General features: G+C 42.3%; 1 protein-coding gene across 1 annotated transcript in view; it reads left to right on the forward strand.

Moving 5' to 3' along the window:
- Nucleotides 1-590: 590 nt before the first annotated feature.
- TEAD1 (TEA domain transcription factor 1) overlaps nt 591-22,040 on the forward strand; it is a 234,889-nt gene continuing 213,439 nt past the window's right edge. Inside the window, 1 exon segment of the mRNA XM_007955263.1 lies at nt 591-819. Within this exon segment, the coding sequence (XP_007953454.1) occupies nt 663-819 (157 nt within the window). The 5' untranslated portion in view covers nt 591-662.

Raw genomic sequence — 22,040 nt, forward strand, 5'->3', positions numbered from 1 at the left:
TATTTGCTTGTACACCTTGTTTTATTACCTGCATTTGATTTTCATCGAGCAAAGTACCCCTGGTAGATAGTAAAACCAGTTACTGTTGAGTTGATTCCGGTTCATGGTGACCTGACGTGTGTCAGAGTGGCATTGTGCTTCATGGGCTTTTCAGAGGCTGAAAAGGAAATAGCTAGGTCTTTCTTCCAAGGTATCTCTCGGTGGACTTGGACCACCAACTTTCTGATTAGCAGCCAAGTGTTTAATTTGTTTGCATGCTTAGTGAATGGTTTTTGCATGATTTGCTGCAAATTGCAACTGAGAGTGAGTACTATTCTCGGATGAAAATTTCCTCTCATCTGGGAAGGTGATCTGACTTCTGCCTGCCATTGCATTTCTGTATGAGTGCTTCCTAAGCATTCATAGAGAACAAAACCCACATGGAACTCAAAATTCCTTATTCTCTGCTGGAAATTACTCTCCAAGTAAAGTTGGTGACTGAAGAATTTGCATGAGAATTAGCAAGAGCGGTATGTTTGTGGATACCATGTCCTTATCATACTATCTTGTGATTTTTCTTTTAGGTTTATTTTCTTGAAAAGGCTCCAGGCTTCGGCTTGGAAAATCCAACCGCCAAAATTGAGCCCAGCAGCTGGAGCGGCAGTGAGAGCCCTGCCGAAAACATGGAAAGGATGAGTGACTCTGCAGATAAGCCAATTGACAATGACGCAGAAGGGGTCTGGAGCCCCGACATTGAGCAGAGCTTTCAGGAGGCCCTGGCTATCTATCCACCATGTGGGAGGAGGAAAATCATCTTATCAGACGAAGGCAAAATGTATGGTAAGTTGGCCAGGAATGTTCATTTAAAATACCACAATCTGCTTTGAAGGAGGAGTAGCTTGCAGCTGACCTTCTGCTGAGATCCGTTCATTGTATTAGGTTGAATGATATTTGTCTGTAGAATTTTTAGTTTGTCTTCTGGGAGCTTAAACCTCAACCAAAGGGAAGAATAGATAAAGGGCCATTGGAAAATCATTCTCTGGGGTTTCCTTCTCCTTTTATGTACTCAGTGGTATCGTGTCAGAAGGTTTCAAGGTGCAGGTAGGAATATAGATGGTTGCAGTGACATATGCAGATACGGAGTTGAGGGGACCAGTTCCCCAGAACAAGCCCCATCTCAATGAAGCTCTGGTTTTAGCTGCAGGTAACTGGTGCCACACAGGAATGGACACCTGATGTTGCCATTGATCTCCCTTCTCCCCTCCAAGAGCCAGCAATCTAAATGTTTATATGAAATTGACTGTTTTTTTCCCACAACCCAGTACAGGCCAGATAAAACATGGACTTGGGCTTGATTGGACCCTTGAACCACCATGACCAGTTTGCTGCTTTGCTGCCAGTTTACAGTTGAATAGCCTTAGTAGGCATTAACCCCATAGGATACTTTTGCTATTCTATGAGAGGGCATCCTGCAGTGTTCTGAAAGAAACTCCAGGAGTGCCAAGGAGTGTGAGACTGGTTGACCAGATGGTTTGAGATGTCAAAGGCAGCAATGAATTCCCATCTTCTAGTGTGGGACTGTGTGCTGAATTTGGGCAGACCCAACTCGTCTAAATACTTGTAGCTGGAGAACTGTACTTTTTGGCTGCTTACTTTTTGGGAGACAGATGGCAGGTGGTTGCTTGTCTGTTCTGCTTGTCTAATTGGGCACGTTGACTTACAGAGTTTGCACTGTAGCTAAATCTAAAGTGGTGCAAACGTATAACCTAACCTCAAAGAAAACTGGCTCAGCAACCTACCTGAGGTTGTTAACTTATCATGGGAGTGATTTATTTCTAAATAATTTGAAAGCTTCTCCATAATAGGGTGTTGTGCCTTTAATACTGCACCTCCTCTATCAGGAGCCGTAGGAGGCTGCAGCCCAAGCTAGCACACACGGCTAAGGAGAAAGCAGATGGTGGTGCAGCTGCCACCAGCTGTGCCCCCACTCCACCCTCCCCTTCTCCAACTTGGATGATGTAATGGAAACAAGGGAAATTTTGCTTTCTGCAGCATTGGCGTCTCTCAGCCTGTCCATGTCACATACACAGGAAAAAGAGAGAGAACCCAAACCTTCAGCATTTGTTGTAAGCTTTAATAAGTTCCTTTGTAGCCCCAGAAGCTGCTTCTCATATCTTGTGAAATAGACTTGGGATGAAACATCTCAGCTGCTGTGGGAAAAGTTTTAGGGCCTTAGTTTTCTAGTTTGTATCTTTCCTTATTCTGAGAACCCTGAGCCTGATATTTTCCTCAGCCTGATATTTTCTTTCACGGTCTTGTCTCCATACCTAAAAAAAAAATGCTACTTCCCCCTTTTGAGAAGGCGGAGAAAAGCATTTTAATCTTTGAGACCTCTTTGAAGACGATTTTATGATAAGTAGTGAAGAATGACTTTAGGATACTCTAACTTGTACATTTAAACCTTGGTTTTGCTTTTTGTTCCATTGATATTTTACGTTTTGGATAACAGCCATGGTTGATTTAACCCACTTGCATATAATTCAATCATAAAAAATACTTTCTTAGGAAAATAATTGTTTAGTAACCCTTGTTGGCAATTGCGTTTCAGAGAGAGCAGACCAGAAAAGGGAACAATGGACTTGAGAAGCTTTGGATTTCAGTTATCTGCCAACCATGAGCTTAGACAATTCTTGCCCTTGGCCTGAGGTCTCAATTTTCTACTGTGTAAATAAAGAGGATTACGTAGATGATGTCTATGGATCCCTTGGAATTGTACATTTCATGGTACTGTAATTTTGTGACTTTTAATTCAGCAAGAATTATCAGGCATTTGACAAACATGGTGCTAGTTGTGTGAACTTGTTTTTAGTTCCCAGGATAACTCATATTCTGAGTGCCCTTTGAGAGCACCTATTCTTGATATGTGGATTTTTTCTCCTTAAATCAGTAATACACTTACTGACTGCATTGCTGGCCAACCTGATTTAAAACAGGCAGTCCTTTTGAGTGAGCAACATTAGGAATTACAGCTCATTTGAGAATGGTAGTTCTGTTCATTGTGGGTTTTTCATGGGACTGAGTACCTAGCCTACAGGATCATATATCCCAGTTGGAGGTACATGAGGTGCATTCCAAGAGAATGCACCTCCAGGAGAAAACGTCTCATTCAACTCCTTCTCTTTGGCTAAGATGGGAGAGCTCTGCTTCTACTTTGGAAGGGAAACATGGTGGCTAGCAGGACTCTATGAGATATAGAGACTAGACCCCCTTAAGAGAAAATGCCTTTGGTGCCTGTGAGCTGTCTTTTGACTTTGAGGACAAGAGAGGGTAGATTTGGGAGCTTTCCCAATGAGCCCCAGACACTGAGGGATTGAGTCATGCGAGCAACATGGACCCAGAGCTGCTGTCTCTTGGCTTCTGGCTTGCTCACCGTCTTATTGCATGTGAATAAGGATGAAACCAGACCAGGATTCGGAGATTGCCTAAGGTCCCAAGAGCATACTTTTTTCCTGAGGCTTTTGAAAATGAAAATGTTGAAAGTATTTTGGATTCCATGTAGAAAAATCAAAATAATTTAATGCCTTTTAGTGAAATACCAAGTGTTTTTTGACTTGAGAGAGTTATTCCAATATTTCTGAGCATTTTTAGAGTGCATCATGATGTCACTAATCCTGAGCCATTGGAGAAGCAAGGTCAAGTGCAGTGCTGATTTATTTGAGTAATGAAATTTCCTTCATGGTAGGCAGTAGGGCAAATGCAATCTTATAGAAGGGAAAAATGGAAAGCTTTTTTTATGATGAGGTTTGGATCATTAGAGAGATATCTTAATTCTCTTTTTCTGCTGCCTTGGTCTGTGGGAAACCTGAGACTTGTTAAAGTCAGTCTCCATGTGGATAGATTGCTCCTGCCTTGGACACTGTTATGTGGAAGCACTTCTTCTCATAGATAATTAGAAGTGAGTGAACTCTTCTTTGAATCTGTTCCTAAGAGCATGCAGGAGCTTGAGAAGACAAGCACTTGCTCTCTGTCTTGTCTTTCATTTCATTTCTTTCTTTCTTTCTTTTTTTTTTTTTTAAACCTAGAGGTGTTTCTCTTCTGGTTGGTGGTAGGGGAGGAGATAGCAGGAGGTCAGTGTGGGAGGGAAATTCTTAATCAACAAACTTAACTGAAATTCGATTTTAGAGAACAGGGTTTAAAATATGATGGAACAAAGCAGTCAACCATGGGAATTGTCTCATGTGTTTTGTGGCAACTGAAAACCCCAGTCTGGCAATATGGTCACATGTCTCCCTTAATCAGACCAGGGGACAGGACTTTATTCTGCTTGTTGTAGAGGGAGAGATGTGTAGCATTTAACTGTGGATCCTGGAATTGATGTGCATCCTGTTCCTGCCACTTCTAGATATCAGGCTTGGGGCAAGTTGCTTTACTTCTCTGTGCCTCAGTTTCCTCAACTGCCAAATAGGTTTAAACAGACCATTTCACAGGATTGTTGTAAGAATTTAAATGAACTAATTATGATCTGGGATCTTTCTAGCCATGTTTGAATAGTGTCTGATGCACAGTAAGAATTACAGTATATAGGTGTTCATTAATTTAAAACTCTCTGCCATGTACTGAGCTAAAAGCTTTACTTACACTCCCATCTAATGCTCACAACAACCCTTTGAGGTGGGTATTATAATCCCTACTTTATAGATGAAGAAATGAGACTGAGAGCGCTAAAGTGGCTTACACTTGGCCAATAAGTGGTATAGCTAGAAGGCTCCAGGTTTAGGTACCTCTGACTGCAAAACTTGGGCTCTTTCCAGTGTACTTCTCTTCCTTCTTTGATGTTGTTAGTTGCTGTCATTATTAGAATGCTAATTTAACAAATCAGTATTGAGTGCTGGCTGTGTTCCAGCCCCCTGCTAGGGGTTGTCAGAGACTCTGCAGTGAAGTAGACAGACACAGTCCCTGCCCTCATGAAGCTATCACAAGTTAATTTGCAGGAAACACTGACCTGAGGTCAGGACTGTGAGCCAAAGCTTTCTGGGAAGTCTGATGGCTCTTTGAAGATGGTCATCTTCCACTTAACCTTTTGAAGCCTGTTCTTGGCCACTAATGTCCAGATGCTGGCAAGAGGAAAGCATCTTAAATAACATAGTGGGGAGGATCCCAGATCACAAGGCTGGTCCTAATGGTGGTCAGGAGGATAGCTGGAAGATTTTGGTACCCTAGGATTCTGCTGGCAGACCGGACAGACAGTTGCTGGGTGGTGATTTTCTCCTTTTGGGTACAGATGCCTTCTGGGGAGGGACTCTTTCTTGCTGGGTTGCCAGGGCTACTGGTCAGCCCTAGAGAGCTGAACTATGAGCATCAGAGAAGGTGAAGAGGAAGGTGGCTCTGAATCCACAGCCAGGGAAGCATAGGTCTTTGAAGTCCCCCTTTGCTTACTTTACAGGAGCACAAAACACAAGGAGGGAAAGGGTCCTTTTAAGGGAGCTGATAGCAGAGCTGGAAAGGGATATCAGAATGACAGCGTGCATACAAGCAAACATGGGTGTGCACTAGTTAACCAGTGTAGGCAAAGAGATGGAAATCTTTACTCCCCAAGTTCTGATTAGCCCACTCTTCCTGATCTAGAGAACTGGCCAAAGAAAGGCAGAATCTTCTTTTAATGATATAGAATATCTCATAGCATATCTGAGGAAAGGGAAAGTGGCCTCAATCCTTAGAGGTCCCCGAAAATGACTACAGAATCCAAGCCCTGTAGGATCTCCAGGCTTTGGAGGTGACCCTTGGGGCCAGAGCTAGACTGTGCTCTTCCCTTTCCATGTAGAAGTCCCTGGGTGGTGCAAATGGTTAAAGTACTGGGCTGCTAACTGAAAGGGTGGCAGTTATAACCAACCCAGAGGAGCCTCAGAAGAAAGGCCTGATGGTCTGCTGCCAAAAGATCACAGTCCTCGGACACCCTATGGAGCACATTCCTCCTCTGACACACGTAACCATGAGTTGGGATCAACTTGATAGCAGCTGGTTTGGTGTTGGTTTTCTCCTCCATCTGAACAACATGTGGCCTCTTTGATTTCCTCTTTCTTTGTGACCTCTGGTTCCTGGTGTGTGTTTTAGCACAAAGGGCTGGCCCCTGGAACAAGCTGGAAGCTCTGGAAAGGCTCAGACATAGAAAGAGCCAGTGATGTTTCTTGAACGTGGATGCATGGTTTATTTGTTAAAGAAAGGTGGGTGACTAAGTGTCTGTGCCCAGAGGGCCTCTACTGCTAGAAAAATTAACTAGAAAGAAAGAAGGAGAAAGAGAGAAAAAAAGAGAAGAGTGTTAGATTTAGTGATAGATTATTCATAAAAAGCACAGTGGTAGGACAAGGGTTAATTCTGGAGTCCTCAGAGCAGATGAATAATGGGGGATTTTGAAATCTTTTGGTTTCTGTAAGAATGGCAAAGCCAGCGTCATCACTGTTTTGATTAGGAAATGTGTGGGGGGCATACAAAAGTTTATGCACAAGGTGTAAGCCATTGTGCAATCCAGGTAAAATATAGCTAGCTAGGATGGCTCAAGAATTGGTCATAAGGTAGGAGAAAGAAAAGAATGTTAAATTATTACTGAGTTATGCTTTCCAGCAGTTTGACTGTAGCAGTGAATGAGCCTTGGCATTCAGGAAGACATGGATTCCTAAATCATTCATTTAAGGCCTGCTAGGTGCTGGGAAGGAGCTCTGGTAGCATAGAGCCTAAGGCACTTGACTGCTAACCAGAAGGCTGGCGGTTCAAACCCACCAGCCACTCCTTGGAAGGAAGGTTGGGCAATCTATTTCCGTAGTGATACTGCCTTGGAAACCCAAGGAAGGGTCGCTATGAATCAGGTCCAACTCGATGGTAAATCACAACAACAACAACAGGTGCTGGGAGAGTGGATGGGAACACTGGATATGAAATAATTAAAATAGCCGACCTATTTTGAGCAATTATTATGTGCTAGTACTTTCTCCCAAGAAGCTTTGGTAGCACAGTGCCTAAGTCATTTGACTGCTAACCAGAAGGTTGGTGGTTCAAACTCACCAACTGCTCTGCAGAAGGAAGATGGGGAAATCTAGTTCTGTAAAGATTTATCGCCTTGGAAACCCAGTGGGGGTTGCTGTGAGTCAGAATTGACTCAGTGGCAGTGAGTCTGGTTTGGTTTGAGCACTTTCTCCCACCACTTGCCTGTCAGTTTGTTGTATTGTGGTGGATTGCAAGTTTCTGTGATGCTGGAAGCTATGCTGCTCATATTTCAGATACCAACAGAGTCACTCATGGGGGACAGGTTTCAGCAGAGCTTCCAGACTGACAGACTGGAAAAAAGGACCTGGCAATCTATTTTTGAAAAAATTGTCCAGTGAAAACCTTCTGGAGAGCATCAGAACATCATCTGATAACAGTGCTGGATGATGAGCCAGTCAGGAGGAGAGGCACTCAAAATATAGCGTGGGAAGAGCTGCCTCCTCAAAGTAGAGTCGACATTAATGATGTGGATGGAACAGTTTTCAGGACCTTCATTTGCTGATGTGGCATGATTCAAAATGAGAAGAAAACCAAAAGAGAAGAACACAGTCAGCATTTCTCGAGCTGAAAGAACTGAGGAAGAAATTCAAGCCTCAAGTTACAATATTGAAGGATACGATGGGCAAAAAAAAAAATGAAAAACCCAAGAAGCATCAGAAGAAGATGGAATACACACAGTCATGGTACCAAAAGCGATGGTTGACATTCGGCCATTTCAGGAGGCAGCATAGAACCAGTGGTACTGAAGGAAAAATCCAAGCTGCGCTAATGGCATTGGCGAAAAATAAGCCTCCAGGAACTGATGCTATTATTTTGACAGATGGATGCAGTACTAGAAATGCTCACTTGACTTTGTCAAAAATTTAGAAGACAGCTACCTGCCTAACCTACTGGAAGATACCCAGATTTGTTCTTATTCTAAAGAAAAGTGATCCGTCAGATTGCAGAAATTATTTAATAATATCATTAATATTACACACAAGTAAAATTTTGCTGAAGATAATCCAAAAACAGTTGCAGTACATCTACAGGGAACTGACAGAAATTCAAGCTGGATTCCGAAGAGGACATGCAAGAAAGGAATATCATTGCTGATGTCAGATGGAGCTTGACCAAAAGCAGAATATTCCAGAAAGATGTTTACCTTTATTTTATTGACTATGCTACAAATTATGGATGACATTGTGAAGAATGGAATTCCAGAACACTTAATTGTGCTCACACAGAACCTGTTCATAGACTGAGAGAAAGTCATTCAAACAGAACAAGGGGATACTGTATGGTTTAAAATCAGTAAAAGTGTGTGTCAGGGTTGTATTCATTTCCCGTACTTAGTCTGTATGCTGAGCAAATTATCTGAAACTAGAGTAAAAAAAAGAAGAATGAGCCATCAAGATTGGAGGAAGACTGATTAACAACCTGTGATATGCAGATGACACAACCTTACTTGCTGAAAGTGAAGAGGACTTGAAGAACTTACTGATGAAGATCAAAGACTACAGCCTTCAGTATGAATTACACCATTTTATATATATATATTCTTAACAACTGGACCAATAGGCGATGATACCATGACAAATGGAGAAAAGATTGAAGTTGTCAAGGATTTCATTTTACTTGAATCCACAATTGGTGCCCATGGAAGCAGCAGTCAAGATATCAAATGATGTATTGCATTGGACAGATCTGCTGTAAAAGACCTCTTTAAAGTATTATGAAATAAAGATGTCAGCTTGAGAAGCACGGTGCACCTGACCCAAACTATTACACTTTCTGTCACTTCATATGCATGTGAAAGCCAGAGAATGGATAAGGAAGACTGAAAAAGAATCAGTGCCTTTGAATTGTAGTGTTGGTGAAGAATATTGAATGTACTGTGGACAGTGAGAAAAACAAATAAATCTGTTTTGGAAGAAGTACACCAGAATGTTCCTTAGAAGCGAGGATGGTGAGATTTCATTTCATGTACTTTGGACTAGTGATCAGGAGGGACCAGTCCTTGGAGAAGAACATCATGCTTGGTAAAGTAGAGGGTCATCAAAAGAGGAGAAGACCCTCAGTGAGATGGAGAGACAGTGGCTGCAACGATGGGCTCAAACTTGGCAATGATTATGAGAATGGTGCAGGACTAGGCAGTGTTTCATTCTGTTGTATATAGGGTCTCTATGAGTCGGAACTGACTCAACGGCACTTAACAACAAGAACAACAGCACTTTCTCATTGTTTTAAAATGTGTTGTCTTTTATCCTTTTAATCACCCAGTGATATGGGTATAGCTGAGGAAAATAAGGCCTAGCAAGGTGAAGGGACCTTGCCCAAGGTTAATGCTTTGTGGAGCTGATACTTGAAATGAAAGCAATCTGTCCAACTAACTACAATATGATATGGATGGAAGTACATTCTGTACTATGGATACACATAGTTTAGTGGCAGAGCAATGGAAAGCTACATTATTTATGACTGGGGACTGGACATGTGTATATTTGTGAGAGAGCCAGACAGACAGGGAGACCAAATTATCTGAAATAATCTTTGAATTTAGGGAAAAGGCTACTTAGTTTTTTTTTTTTTAAACTAGATTGTAGTGCCTATTGAGAATCTGTAGAAAGTTGTGGATCCTCGTCCCAGAAAAATACATTTGTGTAAGTCCTGGTGCTACAGTGGTTTAGTGCTTGGCTGCTGAGCAAAAGGTCAGAGGTTTGAACCCACCAGGTGCTCTGAGAGAGAAAGTTATGGCAATCTGCTTCCTAAAGATTTGCCTTGGAAGCCTTATGGGGCAATTCTGCTCTGTCCTGTATGGTCCCTAAGAGTCAGAATTGACTTGATGGCCAGTGGATTTTATAGGATTTTTGCATGTACCTTCAAGAGATTCCAACAGCCCAGGTTCAGAACTGCTGCTGCTGTGTGTGTGTGTGTGTGGGGGGGGGTCGGATAGAGAGAGAGAGAGAGAGAGAGAGAGAGAGAGAGAAAGAGAAGGGCATTCAGGCCTCTGGGAACAGCATGCATAAAGGCTTGGGAAGTTTGAAAGGGCCAGCTCTGGTGAGTGTAGAAACTAGGGTGTGTTCTGGGTTTGGTGGTGGCTGAGCCTGGCAGTGTGGGCTGACACGAGATTGTGGTGGACCTTGAGTGCTACATCAAGGTCTCTGGTGTTTATTCTGAGAGTAGAGGGAGATGTTCCATTTTTTCAGGGCATAATATGACGCAGACTGTTTTACAAAGCACACTCTGGAGGTGTGAAGACCAGGTAGGTGCCTATGGCAGTAGTCCAGTGGGAGAGGAGGAGACCTAAACTACAGTGCTGGCAGTGTTGGTGGGAGGGAGAAGTTTCAGAGATAGAAGCAACAGGACTGATTGTACATAGTGGTTTGTGAAAGAGAAGGAGGAGTTGAAGATTATTTCAGGGTTCCACTTCGGCTGATGGGGAGGATGGCGGTGATGGGGAATGGAGACAGGAGGAACAGGTTTGTAGAGAGGACTAAGGAGCTGAGTTTTGTCCTATGTTTGTGGTGTCCTAGGGAGCTCTGGTAGCATAGTGGCTAAGACACTTGCCTGCTAACCAGACGGCTGGCGGTTCAAACCCACCAGCCACTCCTCGGAAGGAAGGTTGGGCAATCCTACTTCCGTAGTGATACTGCCTCGGAAACCCAAGGAGGGGTCGCTATGAGTCGGGTTTGACTCGACGGCACATAACAACAACAACAACAGGTGGCCATCTAGATGAAGATAGAAATTTGTGCCAGTTGAGGTTGTTGAGGAGATTGGGGATTCATCATCAAAGACCAAAACCAAACCCACTGCCGTCAAGTTGATTCCAACTCATAGTGACCTATAGGATAGAGTAGAACTGCTCCATAGGATTTCTAAGGCTGAGACTGAAAAATCTTTCTCCTCCTTTGGGTTAGCAGCTGAATACTGTAACTACTGAGCCACCAGAGCTCTTCCTCATCAGAGAAGTCATCCCTAAAGCCGTGAGAATGACAGTCAGACTGCAGTGCCTTGTTGTCGTTGTTGTTATGTGCCGTCGAGTCGGCCCCGACTCATAGCGACCCCTCCTTGGGTTTCCGAGGCAGTATCACTACGGAAGTAGGATTGCCCAACCTTAGGCAGTTATCAATAGTTCATTCCTTTTTATTACTGTATGTGGGACCTCTGGTGGTGTAGTGCCTAAGGCTTTTGATTGCTAACTAGAAGGTTGGCGGTTCAAGCCCACCAGCCACTCCTCAGAAGGAAGGTTGGGCAATCTGTTTCCCTCGAGATACCGCCTTGGAAACCCAAGTCAGGTGCGACTCGATGCAGTGCGTTTGGTTTGTTTTTTTCATGTATGATTGTACCATAGTTTAACCATTTGCCCATTAAAGGACTTCTGGGCTGATTTCAGTTTTTGGCCATTTCAAATAAAGCTGTTAAAATCATTGATTTACAGTTTTTTGTGTGCACATAAGTTGTCCTTTTTTGGTGGGGGGATAAATGCCCAAGATTGCAATTGCTGAGTCATATGGTAGTTGGCAAGTTTAGGTTTTTAAAAACACTGCCGAGAGTGGCTGTATCATTTCATGTTCTCTGCATCCTTGCCTGCATTTAGCATTATGCTTAATTGTTTAATTTAGCCATTCTGATAGGTGTATAATACTAACTCATGGTTTTAATTTATGTTTCCCTAATGTCTAATGATGTTAAACATCCTTTCATGTGCTTATTTGCTGTTTGTGTATTCTCTTCAATGAACTGTCTTTTGCCCTAAATTGGATTTTCTTTTTACTCTTCAATTTTAGAATTCTTTATATATTCTAGATATTAGTTCCTTATTATATGTGGTTTGTACATGTTTTCTCTCAGTGTGTAGCTTTACTGTTCATTGTGTTCACATAGGCTTTTTCACAGAGCGAATGTTTTAAATTTTGATGAGGTTCAGTTTATCAGTTTTCCCTTTTATGGATTATGCTTTTGGTGGCAAGACTAAGAATTCTTTGCCTACCCCTAGATCCTGAAGATTTTCTCTATGGTTTTTTTTTTCCCCCCTAAAAGTTTTATAGTTTTACATTAAAGATTATGATCCAGTTTGAGTTAATTTTTGTGTAAGGCAAAGAATACTACTTTTGGGAAATCCATTGGCATGATTACATGACTTTTCTTTAGAGGATTATTGGGTTAATCTGTATTTTTTTTTTTTTGACAGTTGTCAAGGCTCATAGGGGAGATTGGGACAAGAGATTCTAAGGTGCTAGTGAGTGCGTAAGGAGCTCTGGTGGCATAGTGCCTAAGGCATTTGACTGCTAACCAGAAGGTTGGCAGTTCAAACCCACCAGTCACTCTGTGGCAGGAAGATGGGGCAATCTACTTCTGTAAAGATTCACTGCCTTGGAAAATCAGTAGGGGTGGCTATGAGTCAGAATTGACTCAATGGCAGTGAGTTAGTGAGTTGTGGTGGCATGAATCTAGGCTGGGAATAGGCATGGTGAAGCTGGAGAGGCTGAGTAGTCACGAAACGTGCTGCTCAGAGACTGCTGAGTATAGGAGCCATGTCAGATGGGAGGCTGTGGTCATACACAGTAAGGACAGCATCTGAAATCTTAAGAGTTGCTGAGATTTCAAGTGATTAGTTTCAAGGTGTGGCCATAAATGTGGTCAACTGATATGAGTTGGGCAATTACCATTGGAGTTGAGGAAGTAAAACATCGTGAGGCCCCTCAGCATTGGATTAATTGCTTTGATGTTGAAACTCACAGAAGATGGTGCAGTATGGATTTGTAAATCAGGTACCAAATGAACCCACATATTTTGAGGGGTTTCTTTGAGGAGGACATAGCCCCATGGATGTGAAAACAAAGAGATGGTTATAAGTAAAGAGCAGATGACGGAATGGTGGGTGGAAGGAACATTGACGTTGGAAGAAAAGGCTGATATTCCCTGCCCTACTCCCAAAATACCTATTTGTGATGTATTTTCAGGCCATCCATTTAGGCATTTGGTATTGTCATCTGTAAAATGGGGAAAGTAGGTCAACATATTTCTTCCTACATGTCAGCAATGCTGAGAGAAAATGCAGTTAGTAATGAGAAAGCACTTTGAACTGAATTAGAAAAATTACACTTTTGTAAGGTTAAGCCTGTTGGGAAGGTAGGCAAGAGTATTTGGGAGCCATCAAGATGAAAGTTCTCTAGTCTAATTAGAGGAATGTTTGGTTTAGGGAAGGAGCTCTGGTGGGAGAATGATTAAAGCATTTGGCTGCAAACCAGAAGTTCAGTGGTTTGAACTAGCTGCTCTGTGAAAGATGAGGCAGCCTGCTCCTGTAAATATATATAGCCTTGGAAACCCTATGAGACAGTTCTAGTCTGTCTTGTAGCATCATTGAGTTGGAATCCACTCAATGGCAGTGGGTTTTTTGTTTGTTTATGGAATGGATTGAACTTGAGCCCCCTTGACCAGGGTTTCTGCTGAAAAAGAGGGTGGGAAGTGAAGATCCAGGCAGACCTTTCTGACTTGAAGTCACAGATGATGGAGGGAACCATTGGGAATTTCTTGCTGGGCAGGCCGGTAACTGGCTCTCTGTAGCATCCAAGGGGAGGAGGAAGTGAACTGACTCTTGAGTTCTTAGAAGCCCAGCCCAGGATTTTCACACTGTCTCTGTCCCTCTCCCACTGACTCTCAAATGTCTTCTCCCCTACTCCCACCTTTCTGGAATCTTAGCTCCTTGCTCATCTGTAGCAGAGGCTTAGGAATGTGCCTTCTTCAATTTTATTGGTATTTTTGTTATTTATTTGTATCCCATTCCATTGATAAACCATTTGTCATCAAATCAGAACTGGCTCATGGTGATCCTACGTGTGTCAAGAGTAGAACTATGCTCCATAGGGTTTTTGTTTTGTTTCTATTTCGTTTTGTTGTTGTTGTTGAGAATATACACAACAAATACAAATACAGCCATTTCTACATGTACAGTTCAGTGGCAGTGATTACATTATTTGAGTTGTGCAACCATTCTCACCCTCTTTTGCTAAGTGGTTCCGCCCCATTGACATAAACTCACTGCCCCTTGCGGTTCCTATTTAATTGTGGCATAGGGTTGTCAGTGGTGAATTTTGTGCAAGTAGATCCTCCCGGTCTTCATTCCATGGTGCCTCTGGGTGGGCCTCCAACCTTTCCAACTTTTAGGTTAGCAGTTAGCTGTTTGTACCACCCAGGGACTCCATTCCATTGTTAGAAAGTGTTTAAAGTGCTCTTTAAAAAAAAAAAAATTGTCATCATCATTATTATTATGGTAGAGTTCTGTGTGGTTAGGAACACAGGAAAAAAAATCTGGAATTTACATCATACTAATAGTGGTCACTGCAGGGGTATGGGATTATAGGAGGCTCCATTTTTACTTTATGTTTCTGTAATAAAAGAACTTTTTATAGTGAACATATGCTACTTTTGGAATAAGAGGGAAAAGATAATTATATCACGTTTATTTTTTCCACTGATGCTGAGTAAGGAATATTCGTTAAAGAAAATGTGGAAGATACCAAGAATTAGAAAGAAGAACATATTGCCTGGGTCAACTTTTGTGTGATATTCACCAGAGAGTCAGCAGGGGAACTACTAAAGGGTCGGGGTGGGTAGCATTGTAGTGCTCAGAGAGGAGCTGGTGCCAGAGGGCTCTCCTGTCCATGTGTGGGTCACGGGGGCGCCACGCTCAGAGGACAGGTGGTCACAGCACTGGGCTGGGAAGCAGAACAGGGTGTTCTTATTATAGGCCTTAGGACATCGGTCAGGGAGTTAGTTCTCCAGCCACTTGGATCTGTCAGTCAGCTGTCCAGGCTAACAGTTGCATTATTCTACTATTCATGTATTACGGGAAAATGATAACGTTAGAGATAGAGGAAAATGCCCAAACACAGCACATGTGCTGCTCTAACAGGATCTACATCTCTGCCAAGCCAGTGTTTATCATTTAACTTGAGAGTGGAGATGGTTTATTTCTGGAGGGTTGGGGGCCTGTTTTAAAAATGGTTTTTTTTGGTGACTGTGTTATTCTTTGTAACAGATTGCTGGCAAGGAACTTGGTTGTACTTGCCCTGCCTTTGGGCAGGGTGGGTGGGCTTTAGAGTATGAAAGCACTCTGGGTACTTTACAGTGTGTTACACATTCTCATTTGGTTACAATCATTAATCATGTTTAACCCCAGGTATGGGTTCTTTGCTTGATGTTTCCATGTGATGCACATCCTGCAGGTTATTAAATCTGCCCACCTTCTCTTCTATCAGATGCTTCAATTCCAGGTAAACAATGAAATCAAGTTTATTCTTTGAAGTTCATGTGGATATTATTTCTTTAAAGCGTCCTCCAGTATGAATATACACCTCTTTCCCATTGCCCTTTCAGCACAGCCTCAAAGATGTGATGGTGAATCCTACTGCCCAGGGCATTCAGTTATTAAAAAAATTTTATAGCATTGCAGCTTTGTTTTTGTTTTTTCTTTCACAGTGAAATTGGTCATTAGCCAAAATCCATAGACATTGTTTGCTCTGCAGAAGCTGGAACTTTTAGGCTACCTAACAAGAGACTGCTCTAGGGGAAATATAATGGATCACCCAAAGCTTTGCAGCTTCTGGGTAATATTTTACATACGTTAATAAGATGAATTTGTTTCAGGCATTTACAAAGGTCCTGATTACTCACTCTGAACCTGCCCTCTTCCCAGAGGGTCTGCCTCTGTGTTCTATGACTTGCTATTATTGTGTTGAGATGGGCTTTGGCACCTGTCTCTTAGATGAATGGTTCTATTACGAACACACAGTAGCTTCAGTGACAGCTTAGAAGAGATTGTTGTTTATGACTGCTTTTATTGAGAGAGGTTTGGTACACGTTAATATCCTGATAAAGACATTTGTACCTATAAAGTAGCCAGGGCTTTTAACGTATTGGACTGTGAATAGGTATTGGGGATGATGACATGCCAGATGTGCGGTATCGGATTGCATGTTTATTCAACTGTTAATGCAATCTCTGTGCTAAGAGGTGCCCTTGTATTTTCTGTCTCACAGCAACACACAAAATGCAGTGGCGATATGATCCTCATTATGAAAGATGCTATTTAGGTTACTTGGATCGCAAACCATGTGTATTAGGAGGCATTCTCTCAGTCCCCTACGTCCTTAGACAGCAAGCACGAACAGTTGTTAGGTGGAGGAAATTGTCAGGTGGGTTGAACACGTGCATTGTGATAGGGACCTTTTGAGATGTATGAATCTTAGTAAAGCCTGGAGTGACCAGGGCTGGTGTTGTGACAGGGGTTCAAAATAATGATAATGAAAATTTATCTAGTGTTTGCAATGTGCCAACTACTGTTCTACACACTGAAAATTTATTAACTCATTTAAATGTCATAACAAATCTTATAAATAGCTACTCTTATTCTTCCCATATGACAGAAAAGGAAAGTGAAGTCCAGAAAATTGCCCAGGGTCATACAACTAGTAACTGCCGGAGCCATGGTTTGAACCCCAATCACTTTGGCTCTAGACTTTCTCCTGCCTTCGAGTTCTGTGACAGAACCAGAACCTGCGGTTCTTTAGATTCAGGGTCTCTACATTGCTGCCTGACTAGTCTGGAGGAGAGTTGTAGTTATTGTTGTTGTTGTTATGTGTTGAGTCGGACTCAACTCATAGTGATCCTTCCTTGGGTTTCCGAGGCAGTATCACTAAGGAAGTAGATTACACCATCTTCTTTCTGACGAGTGGCTGGTGGGTTTGAACTGCCAGCCTTCTGGTTAGCAGGCAATTGCCTTAGCCACTATGCTACCAGAGTAGTTCTGTTGTTGTTGTTGTTATGTGCTGTCAAGTCAGACCCGACTCATAGTGACCCCTCCTTGGGTTTCTGAGGCAGTATCACTACGGAAGTAGATTGCCCCCATCTTCCTTCCAAGGAGTGGCTGGTGGGTTTGAACCGCCAGCTTTCTGGTTAGCAGTCAAGTGCCCTAGGCATAGTTGAAAAACAAAAAACAAAAAAAGCTTTACCTGGTGTCTGTGACAGTTTCCATCCTTTTTCTGCCTCGTAAATTCCTACTCATCCTTCAAGACCCTATAAAAAAAATACTCCTTCCTGTCAGAAATCTTCTTTAATCTTCATAGGCCAAGGTAGTTGCTCCCTCTTTTGGGTTTCCGTAGTATATTAGTATGTTACTTAAACATCTATTCAAACACTTGGCAAACTGATCTTGACATTCATGTGGAAGTGCAAGGGGCCCAGAATAACCAAAACAATCTTGAGAAAGAGTTAGAGGACTCATATTTCTCACTTTCAAAACTTCCTACAAAATTATAGAAAACAAGCCAGTGTGGTACTGGCATAAGGTTTGACAATGGAATAGAATTTAGAGTCCAAAAATAAACTCGTACATTTATGGTCAACTGATTTTAGACAATGGTACTAAGATAATTCAGTGGTGGGGAGGGGATGTATAGTTTTTTCAACAAATAGTGTTGGAATTGTTGGATATCAACATGCAAAAAAAAAATGAAGTTGGAACCCTTCCTCACATCATATATAATAATTAGCTCAAAATGAGTCTTAGAACTAAATGTAAATGCTGAAACTATAGATTAGAAGAAAATACTGCATAGCAGTACATCATTATGATCTTAGGTTTAGGCAAAGCTCTCTCAGAAGTAACATCAAGAGCATGAGTGAACAAATAGGTAAATTGGACTTTATCAAAATGAAAAACTTCTGTGCTTCAAAAGACACCATTAAGAAATGAAAAGACAATCCACAGAATGGGAAAAATAATTTCAAATCGCAAATCTGATAAGGGATTTATGTCTAGAAATAGGAAGAATTCTTATAATTCAATAATAAGAGGACAAATAATCTAATTAAAAAATGGTGAAAGATCTGAATAGGCACTTCATCAAAGAAGATACACAAATGGTCAATAAGTACATGAAGAGAAGCTCAGCATTGTTAGTCATCAGTGAAACGCAAGTAAAACCTCAATGAGATACCACTTTACACCCATCAAGATGGCTGTAGTAAAAGAGACATAAAAACAAGTGCCGGCAACGATTTGCAGAAACTGGAATCCTTGTGTGTTGCTGCTGGGAATGTAAAATGGCGTGGCTGCTTTCAGCTCCTCAAAATGTGAGGCATAGTCACTAATGTGACCCAGCAATTCCACTCCAAGGTGTATCTAAGCAAAATGAAAGTATATATTATCCAAAAACTTGTCCATAAATGTTCATAGCTGCATTATGCATTATTCATTATGCATTATTCATCTCACGCTGTCAAGTCGGTTCTGACTCATAGTGACCCCTCCTTGGGTTTCCGAAGTGGTATTTCTATGGAAGTAGATTGCCCAGTCTTCTTTCTGAGGAGTGGTTGGTGGGTATGAAATGCCAGCCTTCTGGTTAGCAGTCATATACCTTAGGCACTACACCTCCAGAGCTCTCAGCATTATTCATAGCAGTCCAAAAGTAAAATCATCCCAAATGTCCATTATCTGATGAATGGATACATAAAATGGGGTATATCCATACAATGGAATAGTAAATCAGCAATAAAAAAGGAATGAAGTACAGATACATGGTACAATATGATGAACTTTGAAAACATTATGCTATGTGAAAGAAGTTAATCACAATAGGATGCATACTGTAGGGTTCCATTTATATGAAATGCCCAGATTAGGCAAACCTGTAGAGACAGAAAGTAGAGTAGTGGTTGCCTTAAGACTGGAGGTCTCTGGGCAATGTTCAAAGCATTTGGCTGCTAACCAAAAGATCAGCAGTTTGAACCCCCCCAACCATTCTTCAGGAGAAAGATGAGGCAGTCTGCTTCCATAAAGATTTATAGCCTTGGAAATCCTATGGGCTGTTATACTTTGTCCTATAGGGTTGCTATGAGTTGGAATCGACTTGATGGTAGTGGATTTTTAAGCATGCAGGGTTTAGGGAAAAACAGGAAATGACTGCTAAAAGGAAAGGGGTTTCTTTTGGAGTGATCAAAATTTTAAAATCGATTGTGATGATCCTTGCACAACACTGAATATACTAAAAACTATTGTACACTTTAAATGGGTAAATTATATGGTATGTTAATTATATCTCAAAGCTCTTGTATATTTTGAAAAATGATTAGCATTGTGCTTGTCCTATTGTAAGTGGTCAAAAAATGTTAGCTGTCATTTTAATAATAACTCTTTTCCCTCAGGTATGGAACCCTCTTTTAGTAGTGAATATGGAATGAGAGGACAAAACATGGTAATGGATCCAGATGTCAAATGTTGGAGAAGGTGGCAGTCTGTGACAGCACCAGCCTAGGATCTGAATGCTGGTCTCTGAGCATTTACGTAAAGGCTGAATGAGGTCATGTGGATAAAAGTGCCTGGCATACAGTAGGTCCCTGAAACTGTTTAGTGAATTTGAATCTAGTTCTCCTTAAAATGTGGTTAACTTTGGGTCCCAGAATCCAGATGTCCCTAAACCAGATGATTTTTTAAAAAAGAATAAGCACGTGATAAAGGCCAGAATTCAGAAGTTACTAAACCAGATGTGTAAAGGACAGGGCTTTTCCCTCTCTCTCTCTCCCTCCCTCCCTCTCTCCCTTTCTCTCTCCCCCTGTCCCCCTCTCTCCCTCTCCACCTCTCTATAGGCACTGTCTGGAGAAACTCAGCTTACCACCTGGTCAGTACAAGGCTGAGTAGCTTTGGTCTTTGTGGAATGTATTTTGAACCTCTGGTGGTGGAGACAGTGAGAGCCCAATTCTGACACTCTGTAAAATTTAGTGCCTGCAGAAGCTTTGCATCAGCACTGTAGCTGCCCTGTGTGGTTACTAGTAGTTCCTTCTTTAGAACTTATAAAATGTGGACCACTTAGGCAAGAAGGTTTTCTGCCAAGATGCATTTATTTGAAAACATGGCTCACAATGGTTTTTCCAAGGATATGCTAATGGGGGGAATTTCCCTCCTCAGTCTTTGGTAAAACCAGGTGAGCTGCTTCTCGGATGTTTAGTTCACATAATAACGTCCCAGATACATGGCTACCGAGTGATGGAACCAGGACTCAAAACCTCCCAAGTCTGTCGTACTGGTAAAGGCCATGTTAACGTGAGCTGAGCTGCTTCTCAAGGATGGACAAAGTGCAAGAGGAAGAGAGTTGAAGACAATGAGCTATTAAAACATGCAGCATTCTGGGAACAGTAGGAGTTTGATAGAGCAAGAGCATGAAATGTCTAGAAGGATGGATGGAGTGGTGTGGCTTACGAACTGGGAAGGGTAGTTCAAGAGATTATGGAATGAACTGACAGAGAATTGCATTTGAACACTGAAAAACAGGGCTTCTCAACCATTTTCTGTATATAGCACACTCCTGGAAAGGTAGTAGGAACCATTGTGTTTAAGATTTAACTAGTGCTTGAGGAGAATTACCCTGCATGCCTTATGACCCTAAATGAGGCTGAGGTCAGGTCACTCTAGTACTCCAGGCAGGAGATGAAGAGGCCTTGAACTGGATCAGAGGATATGGGAACAAAAAGTAGGGATAGGATGGGAAAGATGATTTAGAGCTTAGGTCAATAGGCTGCTTAGAGCTTGATATAGAGGGAAGAGATGAAGGTCTTTCATCTGAGTGGGTGGCAGTGACATTTATAGAGATAAAGAGAGCATACAGCTTGAAAGAACAGATTTTAAAGGGTAGGATTGAAGTTATTGGTTTGAGCTATATGGAGTTGGAAGTGCTTTGGGGCTCTCCAGGGGAGAGAACCCAGCAGGCATTTGGAACTTTCAGCATTTTGGGTTTGAGAACAATTTAGAAGACATTATCACAGGGTTTGGAGTTGAAACCTTGGAAGTGGATGAGATTGACCAAGAGATAGAAAGAGGGCAGTAAAGAAAGAAAGGAAGGTTGGGCAATCCTACTTCCGTAGTGATACTGCCTCGGAAACCCAAGGAGCGGTCGCTATGAGTCGGGGCTGACTCGACGGCACTTAACAACAACAACAATAACAAAGAAAGAAAGTCTAAGAACAGAACCCATTTGAACCATCAGTAGTCATTACCTCAAGTGCCATCTCGTGCTAGTGTGAACATTTTAGTAATTCTGTCTCAGGAAACCTTAAGAATGCTGGAGCAGAGGGGCCTGAATTCATGCGTTTCTACTAAAGTGTTCCAAAGTATTTAAGGGTTAGTTCTTGGTGTTTTTGTGGGACCATCGATATTACAGAAGGTCCTGAATGTCTTAAGATGTTCTATTCTGAGTCTCCCTAAGGTGAGTTAATGGGTCAGACCCTGGATTGTAGTTTGACTCCTTCCTTTAACTTGAGCCAAAGCTTATCTGGACCCTGCTAACTGTAGCTCTTGTAGCTGAGAAGTACAGACTTGTAGTGAGTGATGGGTAAAAGTGGCAAGCTGCCTGGAGCCCCTGGTCCTGTCAGGAAGGTAGAGGTGGAGGTCAGGTAAGAGGGAGCCTGGAGAATCAGCCCCTTTCCAAATCTGCTTAAACTTTCTTTCTGGGCCAGGTTGAGTGTTGAGAGAGAAGACAGTGGAGAAAACCCAGAGACAGTAGGTGGGACCTGTCAGGAGAAGGGCCTGCCCTCTGTCTTTGTCAGATCAAAGACTGAGTTTTCAGTCATTTGACACCGAATGTGAGGTTGTTTCTGAGCCAGGCCTGGGGCTGTTGGCAGCCCAGGCCTGGGGACTGTGGGGAACGTGTGGGCCTGCATGCGCTCTTTGGGGGCTGATGGGGGATAGGGCCAGCACCTCTCCCAGCTGCTCTCTCAGAATTTAGAGCTAGAGGGATCTGGAGAGATCAGCCCAGCCTCCTCAGTTTTCACATTGGATGCTACTGCCCAGAGATGCCCTTTTCATAGTTCCAGTTCTAGGGGTGAGTTGGCAGGGCCTGGTCGCAGCTGCTTCTACATGGCTGTTCCCTCCTGCCTCACAGATCCTGAGCTCCAGGGCATAGAGGTCATTCCCAGTTTGGCCTCTGACCATCATAAAATTTAACATCTGAAGTAGGACACTTTAGAGACTAAAATGGGGCAGT

Source organism: Orycteropus afer, unplaced genomic scaffold (genome assembly GCF_000298275.1).
Source record: "Orycteropus afer afer isolate SDZICR_OR568_19922 unplaced genomic scaffold, OryAfe1.0 scaffold00014, whole genome shotgun sequence".
Lineage (NCBI taxonomy): Eukaryota > Metazoa > Chordata > Mammalia > Tubulidentata > Orycteropodidae > Orycteropus > Orycteropus afer.